This window comes from Lacerta agilis, chromosome 14, assembly GCF_009819535.1.
Source record: "Lacerta agilis isolate rLacAgi1 chromosome 14, rLacAgi1.pri, whole genome shotgun sequence".
NCBI lineage: Eukaryota > Metazoa > Chordata > Lepidosauria > Squamata > Lacertidae > Lacerta > Lacerta agilis.
The window spans coordinates 23,231,306-23,247,289 of record NC_046325.1 but is presented as its reverse complement, the minus strand read 5'-3'; the positions used below and the strand labels follow the sequence as shown (position 1 = coordinate 23,247,289).

The following is a 15,984-nucleotide window of genomic DNA, read 5'->3' as shown; positions in this document are numbered from 1 at the left end:
ACATCTGTAACCAATAAAGTTGTGGCCTGTTTTAGCCTATTAACCTAAATAATCACATCTCTGTGTTTATTAATCAATAGGCAATTGAGAGTCATGGGGCCTTGGCACGCAAATAATCATTGCCAACCACCATCTATGGACCAGCAGCTTTTACAGCCTCAGAGACCCCAGAGATATTGAAGCAGCTGATTAATTCTTACACAACATAAAACCATGCCATCAACATTTATAAATCTTGGTTACTAGCAAAACAATTTGATATACAGGTATGGAGGGAGGAATGCAATAAAGAATTAGAGATCTCTATTTCGACCACACAGTGAGAAACTGATTTAAGTGCTGTAACAAGGGCATCTCGGGACCTTAAACGGAGGCTCATTCAACAAAAAATATCATTTAGAATATACTGCACCCCATTATGTTTGTTTTAAAAAGGGCTATCTAAGGTATCTAACTGTTGAAGATGAAATAGGGATAATGCTTCTCTAAAACATATGTTTTTTCATTGTCCTATATTAAGAGATTTTTGGCAGAAGGTAATAGTTTCAATCAACAGAGCTGTATGGAACAACCTTACATTTACAGAGCAAAATATCCTTTTGAATTATATAGCCAGCATATGAAACCTTACAAAAGGACAATATGAGTGGCCTCTCCGTGGACTCTCCATGCTCTTACCACGGTAAAAAGACTGATACTGGTGAACTGGGAAAATAAAAATGCAGCTCCCTTCTACAATTAGATGGAAGACGTATACAAACTCACAATATGTGAACAATTTGCATATAAACACAGACTTGCCATGGACGAACTCAATGATATTTGGAATCCATTCTTACAAATACTGTAATAGGTTAAGGTCTGGTGAAGTACAATAACAACTTTGTAAAGTAAAAGAAATAAAGAAATAAAGGCGAAAACTCAACAGGACAATTCAGGAAAGGCAAAAAAAAAAAAAAAAAACTAATGGAAAGCTAAGCTCTGAGCTGCACATCAGATCAAAATTACAAGGCAGAAAATGAAGCAAATGAAAACTCATGTCCAAGTGTGACAAACATAATTTTTCTGAAAGCTTCTGCAATTCCGCAGGGGAAACTCCAACTTCGACTTTGCAATTATTCTCCTTTGTTATTATAAAGTAAACTGTAATTAATTCTGCCACATGCAAAACCACCTACAATTTTTAGTGGTGGAGTTGGTGAAGTATGTTATATAAATGCCATGTTAAAAAATATGGCTCAGGACTAACAATATTTATTCTTTAGGTTTAAGGTTTATTTCAGACTGACGAGTATTCAAATCAGCGTTTGAAACTATAGGCAATACATTGAGGGAGGTGTCAGTGGAAACACAATATAATAAGTCATGTGAAGATTTCTCCTTACACTCAGGATGGTGGCATTTGTGGTGATGCTGCTGGCACTGCTTCCTGAAATGACATGCAAGACTCACATGGTGAAGTGTCATGTCCATGATCCACACCCTCCGCTTCACAAGTATCACCAGTCAGGAGACCTCATCCTTGGTGGCATAGCTTCTCAGAACTTCATTATCTCCAAACAATTATCCTTCACTGAAGAACCTCCACCAGCATTGTTTGAAGAACTTATGTAAGGGATTTACCTACTTTTTGTGAATAGTCTAATATCTGCATCCTCATAATGGTGGCTTTTGGGTTTGACTGCTGAAGAAAGCTTCAGGGAAATAAAGGTATGAGGAAGGGTGTGCCAGGGCCAGGGAGGAGGTTCTCTGTTCTCTAGAGCATGAACAAAGCACCTTGACTCTGTGAATCTAGGCAGATATGCTAAAGATGCCTTATTCAAACTAGGCATCTGCTATCTATGCAGGTGAGTCTTGTAGTTTTGCACACATGGTAAATAATTTAACAGCTAATCCCCAATTTCAGTATCATCTCAGTGGGAAGCTGATGAGGGTTTGAGACCCATCGACTACACTCACCTGGTTTAACTGACCAGCAAAGACATTTCCTGGGATGTGGTCACAATGGTATGGTGATAGCTTCTAGGAGCCACAAATGAGAACTGAGGGCAGGGTGAGAACCAAACTATCCCTGAAGCAGCATGAGCGGTTCCCCACCAGAGGTCTTACTTTACCTTACTGAGAATTACAGTACCTATTATTAAGTATAAATATACTTCCTTTCTGCTTAGGACAATTTAGGCTACGGTTTAAGAATTTTTGGGGGGCAATACTACAATATATAATAATACCTATGATGCATTAGTGATCATTTTACAAACATGGGATACATGTCTGATGTGGAATTCAACTCTTGTTAATAATTAATAATTACCAGCACATCATGGCTTTGGTATTTGCCATGAAAGAGATCAATGAAAACCCTCAGAATCTCAGGTTTAAATTATGGTTATATCTATTTCTCACTTTTCTTTTCCTTTTTTAGGTCAAGCAATTTTGTTGCATTTTCTTTTAGCCACAAGTGGGTAAAAGGTAAAGGTAAAGGTATCCCTGACCATTAGGTCCAGTCGAAGATGACTCTGGGGTTGCGGTGCTCATCTCGCTTTACTGGCTGAGGGAGCCGGCGTACAGCTTCCAGGTCATGTGGCCAGCATGACTAAGCCGCTTCTGGCGAAACCAGAGCAGCGCACAGAAACACAGTTTACCTTCCTGCCTGGAGCAGTACCTATTTATCTACTTGCACTTTGATGTGCTTTCAAACTGCTAGGTTAGCAGGAGCAGGGACCGAACAACGGGAACTCACCACGTTGTGGGGATTCGAACCGCTGACTTTCCGATCGGCAAGCCCTTGGCTCTGTGGTTTAACTGACAGCGCCACCCACGTATCTGAGCTAAATCCATTCACCCCTCTAGGAAATATGTCGAGCATTTTTGCTGAACTTTATTTTGGCCAATACAGGGATTGTGCTTTCAACTTTAGGAAAGCATTATGAAAAAATGGCCTTTTTGTCAATAAACAGAGCAGAGATGGTTATATTTATTATTACTATTATTATTTTTAGTATTAGTATTAGTATTATTCTTACCTCGTGTTCAATGTAAGGTGCCAGAGTGGGTTACAACACTTTAAAAAATATTTACAATCACAACACAACTTTAGAAAAGTAATATACAGTTTGGACTTCAATCTCCTAATGAAATATTCTGCTATGATGTGCTGCATTTCAAATATTCATCTAATAACTCAAAGCACAATCCAACAGTGCCATTGAGTTCAATAAGGCTTAATCCCAACTGAGCGACTAAGGGATTGCCACATTCTTGTAGGCCAGACTTTGTACAATATTAAGGGATTCTATACTGATACACCTTAACAGAATGTTTTTGATCATAAGCTGAATAATGCTCCAGGTCTTGAGTAATTTGAAACTACTTTATGCAATGCATTGGTTAAATATAATGTAATGTAATGGTTAATTGTTTCTTTTTTAAAATAAGATACCTTAGGCCAGAGGGTTTCAACCTTTTGAGTCCACAGCTTCCATGATCAACTACCGGTACATTATTTCCATGGCTCTCCTGTGGGAAAACATACTCCAAGCCTCAGAAGCTGCAGAGCTGGCAGGCCACCACCCAATTCTGAACACTCTCCCTTGTGGAGTGTTCCCTCAGGCTCCTCACCTCTCCTTGAGAGTCCTCCAGGGAATAGTTGCCACTACCCCTGGCCCTTGAGCCACCCCCAAGAGAGGTGACTCCTCACAACATCCCACAGGAGACTGGGAAGAGGATGCCCCTAGCCTTAGTGGCATGACAGAGACTGGCCAAAGATGAACATGAGGCCAGCAGCAGACACCACTGTGCCATCATGGCAGAAAGGCTCCACTTCAACTCCCTGGTAGGCCTTTTACACAGCAAGAACAAGAAACCCCAGCATGGTGCATGCCTGCCCAGCTTCCCACTTATCTGTCCATTCCCAACAGCAAGGGCTAGCAGACTGGCTGGCAGGGCTTCCTCACCAATTTACTTGTCTACTCCAAGGCCGCCTCAGCTCTTGGCAAACAGCACCTCCTGGCCACCTCCAGAGCCACCATTCGTCTGAGGAGCTTGTAGCCAGGGCTGCAGCAACAAACAGCTGCACAAGCCATTGGGAAGCAGATGCACGAGGGCATCCGAGAAGGGAAGGAACCATCCCTGGCCATCATTCAAGGTACCCAAAGGTGCCATGGGACACTGGTTGAAAACCACTGCCTTAGAGTATTACCACAAATGTGGTATGAAATACTGTAATATAAATTCATTGAAAAGATGTTTAAAATACAGTAATTTTAATTTTTGTTGTTCCTGCTCTTTGTACTCAGAGATTAGTTTTCTACTGCAGCTCTGCTGCCCTTCCCCCATTTCACATTCCAGGCTTGTCTCATCTACTTGCTTCTCAGTGCACCCAGCCTCTGCTAGCTTTGTCTTCTCTCTGACAATGTGTTTTGTAATTGCTGATTACTTGCTCTCATTTTGATACTCAACTGATAAGGCGAAATATGTTCAGATGCGACAAACTAGCTCCCTTTTTCTATTCCACAGTGAAACCTTGACATCAAAAAATGACAGTAATTAATTCTGCTGCCTCTCAAACTCCCTGTGGAATTTGAATAGGAAAGAATTTGAAAGATACAATTTACTAAATATAGCAATTAGAGTTTAGAACTACTGCTTGCCACCAGAAGTATTTGTTATTCAAGGTAGCATGCCTCTTTACAGACTGAATGAACATTTATATTAGCCTTTGAAGCTATAGACACTCTAAGAAGGGAGTTGACAATGGAGATAGTGTAATGTCCCTCAAGTGAAGATTTGTCCTTGCAACCAGTATGGTGATATTTCTGGTGATGCTTGTTGTACTGCCACCTCACACGACATGCAAGGCTCACATACAGAACTGTCATGTCCATGATCCACACCCTCCACTTCACAAGTATCACCAGTCAGGAGACCTCATCCTTGGTGGCATAGCTTCTCAGGGCTACATCATCTCCAATGCCTTAACCTTCACTGAAGAACCCCCACAGGTACTGCCCGAAGAGATTATGTAAGGGACTCCCTTCTTTGTTCATTTGAACAGTCCACCCTATAGTTGAAACCTTACACCTGTGTCTTACTGTGTCTTGTTTCCTTTTGTATCTTCTTTTTACTTTCAAAAAAGAATAGAGCTAAACAGGCAATTTCTCAATTGCTCAGCCATAGAAGGACAAACAGATTCTGATACAGATTCCAATTCTCATTCCAGTGTGGTGCCTAAGAATTACCAGCATGTCCTGGCCTTGGCATTTGCAGTAAAGGAGATCAATGGCAACCCTCAGATCTTGTGCAATACAACATTGGGCTTCCACATCTTTGACAGCTATTTCACTGCAAGGGGAACTTACCATGCCACACTGCTCCTTACATCCAGCCCAGAAAGATTTGTCCCCAACTACAAATGTGACACTCAGAATGATTTGATAGGTGTCATTGGGGGACTTGACCCCCTAACCTCTCTTCATGCAGCAACAGTCTTGGATATCTACAAAATCCCACAGGTACATCAGTCTCTGTGCTGAGCACAATGGGTTTAAGGGTGTTTTCCCCTCATGCTTGCATGGCCAACCATATTTCACTTTGTGGTTTAGAGGCTAAAATATGTAAACTGGTGTTGTGACTAAAGCATAACCTGAGAGTTGAAAATGACATGGGAAGCAGATCTTGGAGTGCACTTCTTAGAAGGGGAATTGAAAGCTATGGAGCATTGATCTAACTAAGGAACATTTTGTTAATAATTAGGGAGGCTATACTAAAATTATCAAACAAGTAGCATTGCATGCCTACTAGATTGCACTTAAATTTCATGTCATCTCCATTGCCTTTGCAGGGAAGCAAGCCGGAGGGTGCCTTTAAGAAAGGAATGCATATTTTTAAAGGATTTGAAGTGGATCAGCATAGATCCTGCATGAATGTCCCTGGTCCAGAAAAATAGTGTCAATGCCATTTGGGCAGTGACTACCATCCTAAATGGCATTGACACTCTTACAAATACAGGCAGATGTAAGAACAAAATCTGGATGGGAAATGAAAAAAATGAAACAGTAATGCAGGATGCCAGGGTTGAAACACAGTGAGGCAGCTTCTCTGAAACACATCCTCTTTCATCTTATTTAAATGTTTCAACAATTTTTTATATGAAAATATTTTGCATTCATTAATTGAACCATTAGGACCCAACTCCATAAGCCATGATAATTTATTTATTTATTACTACTTAAATTCACTTGATGGTAAAGAAAACCTCAAAAACAGCCAAGAGAAGAGAAAATAGAAAAATCAAGATAAAATCACACCACCATACCTTAAAACATAAATACTTCAACAAATTAAAATTACCTCAGCTTTATAAGCATCTAAGTGGGCTAACCTAAACAAAAAGGTTTTTAGCAGCAATTAAAAAGAGTACAGTAAAGCTGACTGCTTGATCTTAACAGGAAGGGAGTTTCAAAGTGTATGCACTGACAAATTAAACAATCAAGTTCTTTTTACAAGTGCATAACAGATATTTTGATGCAGCCAATGGTATTGCCAGTTCCACCGAGCACAGCGGACACATAGGCACATGTGGGTAGAAGTTGTTCTCGTAGTTCTGAAGTTTTGTTTATTGTGCTACTGTACATTTCTAAATGTTAAATGAAATAAGACAGACTATAAACATTAAAACATTCCTATCTGTTTGTTTCCTTTTTTTAGCTCACATATGGTCCTGCTCCCATCATGCATGACAAAACTCCAGGCCTCTCCTTCTACCAAATGGTCCCACAAGAAGCCCTTCAGTATGAGGGGATTCTCTCCTTACTTCTGCATTTCAGGTGGACATGGATTGGGCTCCTTACGATGGATATAGAAAATGCAGAACAATTTGTGCAAAGAGTGGCCCCAATGTTTTCCTCTAGCGATATCTGTTTTGCCTTCATAGAAAGAATCTCCAAAGTATCTTTTGACACTGAAGTAAAAGACTTGTTACAAGAGGGTGCAAAAATACGTGATAAAGTAATGAGTAGCAAAGCCAATGTGATAGTCTGCTATGGAGAATCTTACTCAATGATATTCCTTAGATGGTTTCCATATTTATCAGAAGAAGAAGAGATGGGAGAGGATGCAAGAGGTAAAGTGTGGATAATGACAGCCCAGATCGAGCTGACTTCTGCAGTTTATCAAAGGACTTGGGATACACAAATAATCCATGGGGCTCTGTCTTTCACAATTCACTCAAATGTTCTACCAGAATTTCTCAAATTTATTGAACACATAAATCCTTGCACCACAAATGGAGATTATTTCATCAAGGACTTCTGGCAACAGGCCTTTGCTTGTGTCTTCCCTAGTACAGTCACAGATGGTGTTGATCAGAATATTTGCACTGGAGAGGAGAACCTGGGGATGCTTCCTACACCTTTTTTTGAAATGAGCATGACGGGCCATAGCTACTGTATATACAATGCTGTTTATGCCATAGCCCATGCTCTCCATGTCATGTTCTCATCCAGACTCAGTTCAAGATTACTGGAAGACAATAGGAAGCTGACATCTCAGGATTATCAGCTGGTGCAGGTAATGTGGCCACATTTCCCTTTAGACAGTGTGACATAAATTGGTGTTAAAATAGTGCAGTAATTGGTTAGTGCAGTAGATGGTTCTGGTCCTTGTGAAATGCAGTTAGCATTGTCTTTATTTGTAAAACTGACATACACCTCTCTTTTCTTTCTTTTCAAAATCTAGTTCCACTATTTCCTCAGAGGTGTGTCATTTAATAATAGTGCGGGAGACACAGTTTCCTTCAATCAGAAGGGGGAGTTGGAAGCTGGGCTTGATGTTATTAATTGGATTGCTTCGCAAAACCAATCCTATCATAAAGTTAAAGTTGGGAGAATGAATCCCCAGACTTCTTCAGGTCAATTGTTCACCATCCATGAGGATGCTATAACATGGCACAAGTGGTTTAACCAGGTACAATCATATTGTAGGTATTCTGAGTCCTGATTATAAACACAGTTTCACTGCACAATGATGAGTTTGGAATTTATGAAGAATTCATGCACTGCGTAAACAAATTACACTTCATGAAATTCCTCTTCAGGAGCTCTTTGATTTTATTTATTGAGAAGTTATTGGGTGAACAAAAACTGTGCATCTTTGCATTTAATATATGTAAAATATTGATCATTCGTTGTATTATTTCGTATCCAAGGAAGTGGCATTTGGTTCCTGGCATGGCTGTGAAATGATCCCAGGGCCAAGCTTTCCTTGCTGCACAGTTGGTGGTGGGATGCACAATCCCTCCCCCTGGCTGTACCAGCATTGGCCCATTGCAATAGGTGGATCAGGAGTCTGGAAGTACATGGGCTTGTGGCCCTATAAATGATGGCCCTACTTGGAGTCCTGCCTATTGGATTGCAGCTAGATTCAGCACCTGGCCAGAAAGGGGAGATTTTGTCTGTGTGCCCACATGTGGGCCAATGGGCCATAGCACTGTTCCCAATGGCAGCCCTGGCAGGATCATAACACCTGGTGAATGTCAGAGGGTCACTCCCAGTCAGGGTGAAACTTACTTTACTTATCACCCAGGAAGTGTGTTGCATAATACCGCATACCTATCCAATGCCTTGTCAAAACCTACCTACTTCTGCAATCAATTTTGCGAATGCACACACAATGATTTCAGTCAGTATGCTCAGAGTACTGCATCACTGAGTATTACCCAACATATCAAATTTCACTCATAGGATCAAGCCATATGTCACTTTTAAGTATTTTATTTAGGCATTGATTTCTGATAGCTCCTTGATGTCTGCAGAGTGAGAGTGAGGGAGGTGAGCAAACCCTCTAGCATCACAACTCCCTGATCCAGTCACATCACTATACTGGGTAGTTTGACTGATGAGATGAGGCTACGGTCCAGGTCCATGCCATCAAAAATGCATGTTTTCTTCCTAAAATTGATTGAAAATTGGGAATGACACTTTTAAAAGGAGTTAAATAATTCAAACGGAACAAAATGGACATGACCACGCTCCTTGACTGTGGCATTGGCACTATCATAAAGCACAATTAGGTCATTGTTTCAGCTGCTGGATACAGGGGAGCCAAAAATTGTTATTCCTGAAATGCAGCTAAAATAAATGATCACCCTGCTGTTCATGAAAACAGCCTTCTCTATTCAATGCACGTTCTCCACACTGCCTCACTTTGAGAATGGGGTCATGGTTCCTTGCTCTAAATGAGTGCCATTCACATTACGATTCCAAGCTCTATATTCTCTTTTTTCATTCATGGATTAGGCAAGGCCTATTTCTCTATGCAGTGAGCCGTGCAGTCCTGGTTCAAGCAAGAAAGCAAAGGAAGGGGAGCCATTTTGTTGCTACGATTGCATCCCCTGTCCAGAAGGGAAGATTTCAGACCAGAAAGGTAAGCAATAATGTATATAGAAATAGGAGGCAGATTAGGTGATATTTCATCACTATAGGGCTATAAAATCATAAGGATGTGTGTATATACTAGGACTTTATTTGCATAGGACTATTTTCCTAATATTTTTAGCTATTGATTTCCACATTTCATGTGACTATTTGAATGATGAAAAAGAGTACATGGGTGTGGCGATCACACAGGGTCCCTGGACCTTTCACGGTCTATTGATCCCTGTGCCACCACAGCGCTTCGCTGCCACCAACCAGGATCCCTCCCGGTAATCACTGTCACAGTCAGGATTTTGATTTGAACAAAATAATAAGTGTTTATTTTAAACATCAACAAACTTAAGATATTAGTTACATTGGTATATATCTATTTTTATCTCAGCCCTGTCTTGATCCTACGCTCACCACTCTACCTCACCACCAACCCTCACAATCACCACCCACCCACCAACCAACTGTCTCAGTCAACTGCCCTTAACCAACTGCCCCAACACCAACTGGCTAACTCCCCCTCTTCTATGCTGGGTTTCAAAGCCCCTAAGCTCCTCCTCCGGCTTTCCATTGGTCAGCCTAGGGTCAGCCAATTAACCCTTTACTCACTCCTACACATTCATATATTCCCCAGGAAGGGGCAAACGCCGCAATGGGAAACTAGCAGAATCGAGGGACTTTTGGGGGACGACAGTGTTAAATCTATAAGCAATCCTGTAAACCTGGAAAATTATGGGCTATCTGCAATTATGGGCCCTCTGTAATTTCATGTGACAAAATTTGGGGCAGTATTCCAGTGTACAGTTCCTTCCAGCCAGAAGTTGTATTTTGATTGGTTTAGTAAGCTGTTTTAAATTGCATGTGTACAACACCCTTGGTAGAAAAATTGAAATACAGACTTAAATGCAGTAAAAAAATATTCATAAGAGGGCTTTGTGGTATCATTTGGTTAAACTTGGTGTTCCAGGTAAAAGGCAAATGGAAGGAAATAGCTGGAAGGAAATAGGAAACTTTCTAGTTTAGAAAGCTTCAATGTTAACTATTGCAATCCCTACAATCATCACACACCACATTCCACAGGATGAATTACTATTTTCTTCCAGATTCATATAGTAAGATTAGCTGTTCTTGAGATTAATGGCATGTTTGCAATATTAAGCCAAATATTTTCCTTTTCAGATATGAGTGATTGTTCCACATGTTCAGACCAAACGTATCCAAATAAAAAACATGATTTATGTATTCCCAAGGAGATAAGTTTCTTGTCTTTTGAAGAACCTGTGGGGCTCAGTTTAGCCCTTTCTGCTCTTTCCGGTTCCTTGGCCGCCATTCTAGTCCTCTTCACATTTATGAAGAACCACAACACACCCATTGTCAAAGCCAACAACCGGCAGCTCACCTACACTCTCCTCCTCTCCCTCCTGCTCTGCTTCCTTTCTGCACTGCTATTCATTGGGCAGCCTCAGAAGGTGACGTGTCTCCTCCGACAAACTGCTTTTGGCATCGTCTTCTCAGTCGCTGTTTCTTGTGTGCTAGCAAAAACCCTCACTGTGGTTCTGGCTTTCATGGCCACCAAGCCAGGATCCAGAATGAGGAAATGGGTGGGAAAGAGGCTGGCCAATTCCATTGTTCTTTCTTGCTCCCTTCTACAAGGAGGCATTTGCATTGTGTGGCTGGCAATCTCTCCCCCATTACGAGAGGCTGATACACACTCAATGGCTGAAGAAATAATACTTGGATGTAATGAGGGGTCTGTGACAATGTTTTATTGTGTCCTTGGCTATATTGGCTTCCTGGCCATTGCCAGCTTCACTTTGGCCTTCCTCGCTAGGAAGTTACCCGACACGTTCAATGAAGCCAAGTTTATCACTTTTAGCATGTTAGTGTTTTGCAGTGTGTGGTTATCCTTTGTTCCAACCTACTTGAGCACTAAAGGGAAATACATGGTAGCTGTGGAGATCTTTTCTATCTTAGCCTCCAGTGCTGGGTTGTTGGTCTGCATCTTTTCTCCCAAATGCTACATTATTTTGTTGAAGCCTGAATTGAACAAAAGAGGACAGCTAATACGAAGAGCTAACTGAAGAATTAAATGTTTGTTTCTTTAGTTTGGTGAACCAGAGTTATGCTAATTATAAACTGCCTCTTTGTTTCATATTCATTTATGGTTGATTTTTCTTCTACAGTGGATGCTGCTGAAACATCAGCTCTCTCTAATCAACATAATAAAGCTGTTGAGCTTTTTTCTTTTCTTTTCTTACAAAAATACCAATAAAACAAGTTTGTATCATTGACTTGACAAAGTGTCTCCTTTCAGAAACTCCTTCCTGGATATCAATTCTGCCTTTGAAATCCCAATAATGTCCGGGGAAATCTGGTCATAAGGCAGCCCAATTTATATATATATTTGATTTCATATTTATTTCTCAAAATCTGGGAAAGTTTGTGAAGGATAGATTTATGAAATTTATTAAGATTTTTTAAAGCCACTTTCAAAGAGTACATTTTCAAATCAATGTAAGACCAGATAAACAAAAAATATTGATGTAAACATACTTTTAATAACATCAAAATGCATCAAAACATTTTATTTATGAGTGTAACCTTGAGAGATTAGTGGGGGAAGCAATTTGGCTAAACTAACTGTATGTTGTGGCAAACTGCATATATTATGTCAGTGTCTGACATTCTAGTTCAACTGAAAGTGAGGAACAGTAGAATGTAAAACAGGGGAGAAGAAAGAAGAGGAGGAGGAGGAGGAGGAGGAGGAGGAGGAGTTTGGACTTGATATCCTCCCTTTCACTCCCCTTAAGGAGTCTCAAAGTGGCTATCATTCTCCTTTCCCTTCCTCCCCCACAACAAACACTGAGAGTGAGAGTGAGGCTGAGAGACTTCAGAGAAGTGTGACTAGCCCAAGGTCACCCATCAGCTGCATGTGGAGCAGCAGGGAAGCGAACCCAGTTCACCAGATTACGAGTCCACCGCTCTTAACCACTACACCATGCTGGCTGTGAATAGAAGGAGCAGTTAAAAAAAATGATGAAACCTTTAATTCCAATTCTGATTGAAGTCGTTTGCATCTATTCTGCCTCCATATAGCCCTGACATTTGGGGTGGGGGGGGAGGAGATTTGGCAGCCACATGGCTTGGAATCCCTGACATAAATTAAGACCTCAATTTATAGACTCAAGCAATTGCCTATGCAGAAACGCAATAGAAATTAATACTACATCTTCCTAAAATTAAAAGATTGGGATGAATGAGTAAATTGTCCCTTCAAAGAAAACAATACCTCACTTATTAGAAGTAAGGATCACTGGTCTATCGCCACTTCTGTTGAGGTTCCCTTATATGCTGCCTCTGGTTCCACAGTGGTGGCCATGCATGGACAATAAGGTTCTTTATAGATGAGTTTCCACAGGGCTTCTTTGACATCTTTGTTTCTTAGACTATAGATCATGGGGTTGAGCATGGGTGTGATGACAGTGTACAACAGAGAGAAGAGTTTATTGAGAATGGGTGACTGTTTTGCTGATGGGGCTGCATAAACAGTACCTAAAGTGACATAGAACAGTGTCACCACAATGAGGTGAGAGGAACATGTGGAGAAAGCTTTCTGCTTCCCTTTGGCAGATGGAATTCTCAAAACGGTCGAAATAATTTTGGCATATGAAGCCAAAGTGAGAAGAAAGGGGACCATTGTCACCATGGATGCTAAAATGAATGTGGTCATCTCTGCTATATGAGGGTCAGCACAGGAGAGCTTTATAATAGGGTTTAAATCACAGAAGAAATGGTCAATTTCATTGGAGGCACAGAACGGCAATCGGAAAGTTAGCACGATAGTCACTATGGGAGTCAGGAATCCACTTATCCAGGAACCAGCTGCCATCTGAAAGCAGACTCTGATGTTCATGATGGTTGTGTAGCGAAGTGGATTGCAGATGGCTAGGTACCGATCATAAGACATCACCGCTAAGAGATAGCATTCAATGACTGCCATGGAGCCAAAGAAATAAAACTGGGTAATGCAACCAGAGAAGGAGATGGCTTCACGTACTTTAAGAAAAGTCTTCAGCATTTTTGGGACAACTGAGGTTGTATAACAGATCTCCAGGAAAGAGAAATTAAACAGGAAGAAATACATGGGTGTGTGAAGGCCTCGGCTGAGTGATATGGTAATCAATATGAAGATGTTGCCTGTGACTGTAATCAGGTAGATAGCCAAGAATGTCACAAACAGAAGGATTTGTAGACCATGAAGATTCCCGAATCCCAAGAGAATAAATTCTGTGATGGCTGTTTGGTTGTTTTCTAGTAAAATGAGCATCTGAATGCAACAAAAGAATTATAACAAAGAGAAGAGAAACAATAACAACTAATACAACAGTAAAATGGTTACAGCTATATGGAATAAAATACAGTGGTACCTCAAGTTACATATGCTTTAGGTTACAGACGCTTCAGGTTACAGACTCCGCTAACCCAGAAATAGTAGCACAAGTTAAGAACTTTCAACTTTCATATCAACAGTACATTGCACAATGTAGGTTTTATACCCCACACATCTTACTGGTTTGCCTCAGCCACTCTGGGCAGCTTACAATACATATAAAAACAGAATAAAACATTAAACATTTTTTTAAAAAAACCTTCCCTTTACAAGATTGCTTTCAGACAGTTTGGCGGGTTGCCTAACTCCAAACCCCCAACATTTCTCCAATGAAAAGAGGGACATCCTAAGGGAAAACGGGACATTCTGGGATCAAATGAGAAATTGGGATGGCTTCTCTAAATCAGGGACATTCCTGGAAAATAGGGACACTTGGAGGGTCTGCAATCCGAATAACAGAGAAATCAACTGAAGTTCAGTGCAGATGTGATCATTCTGCCTTTCATGTCTACACAGTTGCTTACCATTCTACTGAAATGAATGACACATGAAATGCAATCATACACATTGGTTATTTAGAAATAAGTTGCAGTATCTTCAGTGGAGGTTACTCTTGTATAGTGTGTGCAGAGTCTTAATAATTAAAACATGAATTTCATTGGAGCCACAATCAAATGCACACTTACTCGAACTGACAGCACCGAGGAACTGCTAGTAGGAAACTTAACTTCTGAGTGAATGCGCTTTGGAGTTTGCTGTTCACTTTCTTGAGCTCAAATGACCATATCACTTCTCCACCACTCTTACAACATGTAGTAATGGTAACCATTATGTTATGGCCGTTTCAAAGATACCATGTGCAACACTTGCATATATATTTTGCATTTGCCAACAGCTGGATATGTGTCCTGATTCCCCTGATATGCCTTCCATTGCCCATTCACACAAGGTGGCAGTCATGCAATCATGAGTATGCATGTGTGTGTTAGACTGACCCCAAGCTCTTTCTTACTTTCAGGATGTGAGTTGAGAGTTCACTGTTTATCTATAGCAAGGTACATGATCAAGAAGGTTCCAAAGCTTCTTGACCATGGGAGTTGCTGGAGTTTTATCATGTTAGAGTATGCAGACACTTGGGCAAAAAGGCACCGGGCGAAATACACAAGCATAAAAAACAGGTGTTACTAGGATCTGAGTTGAAATGTCCTAAAGATTTACCAGTATTACCTTCCTTTAGGGTAAATTAGTGAAAACTTTGAAAAGATCTGCAGATAGATATAAAACGGGATGGCTATAACTTGAAACAAAACATGCTGAATAAAATAAAATCACTGTGAACCTCTGAAATCAAACTTATTTAAGATAAATTTAAAATAGCTTACCTTTATAAAAAATGTCCCATGTAACCATTTCTTGATTTTCCAAGAGGCTACAAATAATTCACTTAACTGTGTTTCAGGCCGGGGAGCTGTATATTTGATCCTCCTCCCACTTTTGATATTTTAGAAACTCTGAATTAAGGTTTGATCACTTCATCACCAAATCAAAAGCAGACATATCATAGATTAAGAACGTTGGGTGTATGTTTAAAGTTCTATTATACACCAAGGTTGATTCTAGTGCACTGACTTAGACATTATACCACAAGTGACATTAAAATATAAAAGTGAATGTCACACACTACAATATTTATTCCCAAAGGAAAGCTGTTTCTAACTGAGATAGTGTGAGCCAAGTGAACTTTTTGAAGAGGAAGAAAAGTTGAGTTAAAGAAATTACTTTGCTGATTCCTTTGAGGCAGCTGCAACAATGTAAACTCATGGAGTATGACCTTTGCATAAGACTAGCACCAAGTTTGAAAGAAATTAAATGACAGTATAACAACCCTTTTGCCCTCTTTTATAATTGATGCAATTTGTATACTGTGTATATTTTTGACTTCTTTGCATTGAGTAATTCTTTTTTTGTGAAAAGCCAAATGAAGAAATCAAATAAATAAAAAATACATAAATACATGCTTTAGAATTTATTTAGGATTGTTTGTTAGTTATGCATATTATTTAGAACACACACACACACACACACACACACACACATACCACAAATGCAATAATTCAATGTTATACCCCCATATGTATTAAAGGCCAACTAGCATAACCTCCTATGCTT

The 15,984-nt window shown here is 40.2% G+C and overlaps 2 protein-coding genes across 2 annotated transcripts; one reads left to right on the top strand and one right to left on the bottom strand.

Annotated features, from left to right (window-relative positions):
• Window positions 1-6,852: 6,852 nt before the first annotated feature.
• On the top strand, window positions 6,853-11,506 carry LOC117057794 (vomeronasal type-2 receptor 26-like). Its single transcript, XM_033168635.1, has 4 exons — window positions 6,853-7,569; window positions 7,738-7,965; window positions 9,297-9,423; window positions 10,605-11,506. The coding sequence occupies exons 1-4, from the start codon at window positions 6,853-6,855 to the stop codon at window positions 11,504-11,506; spliced, it is 1,974 nt and encodes a 657-aa protein (XP_033024526.1).
• A 1,229-nt stretch (window positions 11,507-12,735) lies between these two features.
• Window positions 12,736-15,764, bottom strand: LOC117057793 (olfactory receptor 1009-like). Its single transcript, XM_033168634.1, has 2 exons — window positions 15,755-15,764; window positions 12,736-13,736 (listed from the first exon to the last, which is right to left on the bottom strand). Exons 1-2 carry the CDS (start codon window positions 15,762-15,764, stop codon window positions 12,736-12,738), a joined length of 1,011 nt encoding a protein of 336 aa, XP_033024525.1.
• Window positions 15,765-15,984: the final 220 nt, after the last annotated feature.

Excerpts from the sequence above, each read along its gene's own strand:
- LOC117057794 (XM_033168635.1), top strand. The coding sequence starts at position 6,853 with ATGGATATAGAAAATGCAGAACAATTTGTGCAAAGAGTGGCCCCAATG. Across the intron at positions 7,570-7,737 it reads AGGATTATCAGCTGGTGCAG|TTCCACTATTTCCTCAGAGG; the intron begins GTAATGTGGCCA and ends TTCAAAATCTAG. Across the intron at positions 7,966-9,296 it reads GGCACAAGTGGTTTAACCAG|GCAAGGCCTATTTCTCTATG; the intron begins GTACAATCATAT and ends TTCATGGATTAG.